The following is a 1,248-nucleotide window of genomic DNA, read 5'->3' on the forward strand; positions in this document are numbered from 1 at the left end:
AAGATTTATATATTTCGTGGATTGGAGCTTGAGAAACTGACTGACTTCAATGCACGTCTTCAATCAACGTTCCCTTTTGCTAAAGTAATGGATCCTTTTCCTTTAACACTTTAACTCTTTCTCCCTTTCTCTGTCTTAATTTTTAGTTTTTGACTAAACTTGAGCCTCCTGGACTAGACATTATCGAGTCTACTGATCAATGTAATGAAACAAGTGTTTTAGTCTGAAAATACATGTACATGTATTCAATAGATTGCATGACTTTGCATCTACATGTATATAAGTACATGTAACTTATTAAGACTTATAGAAGTTCTTTCTGCCGGTTTTTTCCAAAAAATGGCTCCAAAATCACCCCAAATTTTTATTGCATTTTCTAATACATATTGATGTACTTATGCTGTATAGAAAGTTTGAGCTGATTCCGACAAATATTTTTCAAGTTATGGCCGTTTTTAAAAATGGGCCAATTTTTCAAAATTACCCAAGGCTATAGCCCATGGTTTTTTTCCAAAAAATGGCCCCGAAATCACCCCAAATTTTTATTACATTTTCTGATACATATTGATGTACTTATGCTGTGTGGCAAGTTTGAGCTGATTCCGACAAATATTTTTCAAGTTATGGCCATTTTAAATTTCTGAAATTCTATGACTTCATTTCTTCTTCAGATATACAATCATGTGCTGTTGAGCCATTGCCTGATCCTAACATTATGAAGAAATTTGAGGGAAAACAAGTCAAAGAAGAGATCACTAGGTACAGCAAGAGAGAAGAGATAATCATTTTGCACCATCACTCACTCTCTCTCTCTCTCTTTTCTCCTCCAGATATTGCCGCACTAATAATGTCAAACACTTCCTGTTGAAGAGGCCCTTCCATCAAGGAAAGAAAGACAAGTCTAATGAGTACAAGGTTAGAGTAACTAAGAGTTATCTTGCAACATGCATGCAGTGTATTTAATGAAGTTGTTGTATATTATTTTTAGACACTTCATATTGAGAGAACAGTGTACACTACAGAGTATCAGTTCCCTGGTATACTGAGGTGGTTTCCAGTAGTTGACTCTGAAGTAGTAAGTGCATTTACATGTACATGTACATGTACATGTTACTTTTATTTCTCTCTCTCTCTCTCTCTCTTTCCTCCAGACTGTATTGAATCCGATAGAAAATGGTGCCGAGTTGATAGAGGACAATGTTAATCAGTTGAGGACACTCATCAATCGCTACAGGACAGAGAGACACA

General features: G+C 35.5%; 1 protein-coding gene across 1 annotated transcript in view; it reads left to right on the top strand.

Annotated features, from left to right (window-relative positions):
* Positions 1-1,075, top strand: part of LOC109590739 (dedicator of cytokinesis protein 5-like) — a gene marked incomplete at its 3' end in the record, with an annotated part of 3,324 nt that extends 2,249 nt beyond the window's left edge. The window contains exons 7-9 of the mRNA XM_020006618.1: positions 672-759; positions 831-915; positions 989-1,075. Coding sequence (XP_019862177.1) covers positions 672-759; positions 831-915; positions 989-1,075 — 260 coding nt within the window. The remainder of the gene's footprint in view (positions 1-671; positions 760-830; positions 916-988) is intronic.
* Between the last annotated feature and the right edge of the window lie 173 nt (positions 1,076-1,248).

This window comes from Amphimedon queenslandica, unplaced genomic scaffold, assembly GCF_000090795.2.
Source record: "Amphimedon queenslandica unplaced genomic scaffold, v1.1 AMPQUscaffold_9558, whole genome shotgun sequence".
NCBI classification, from domain to species: Eukaryota; Metazoa; Porifera; class Demospongiae; order Haplosclerida; family Niphatidae; genus Amphimedon; species Amphimedon queenslandica.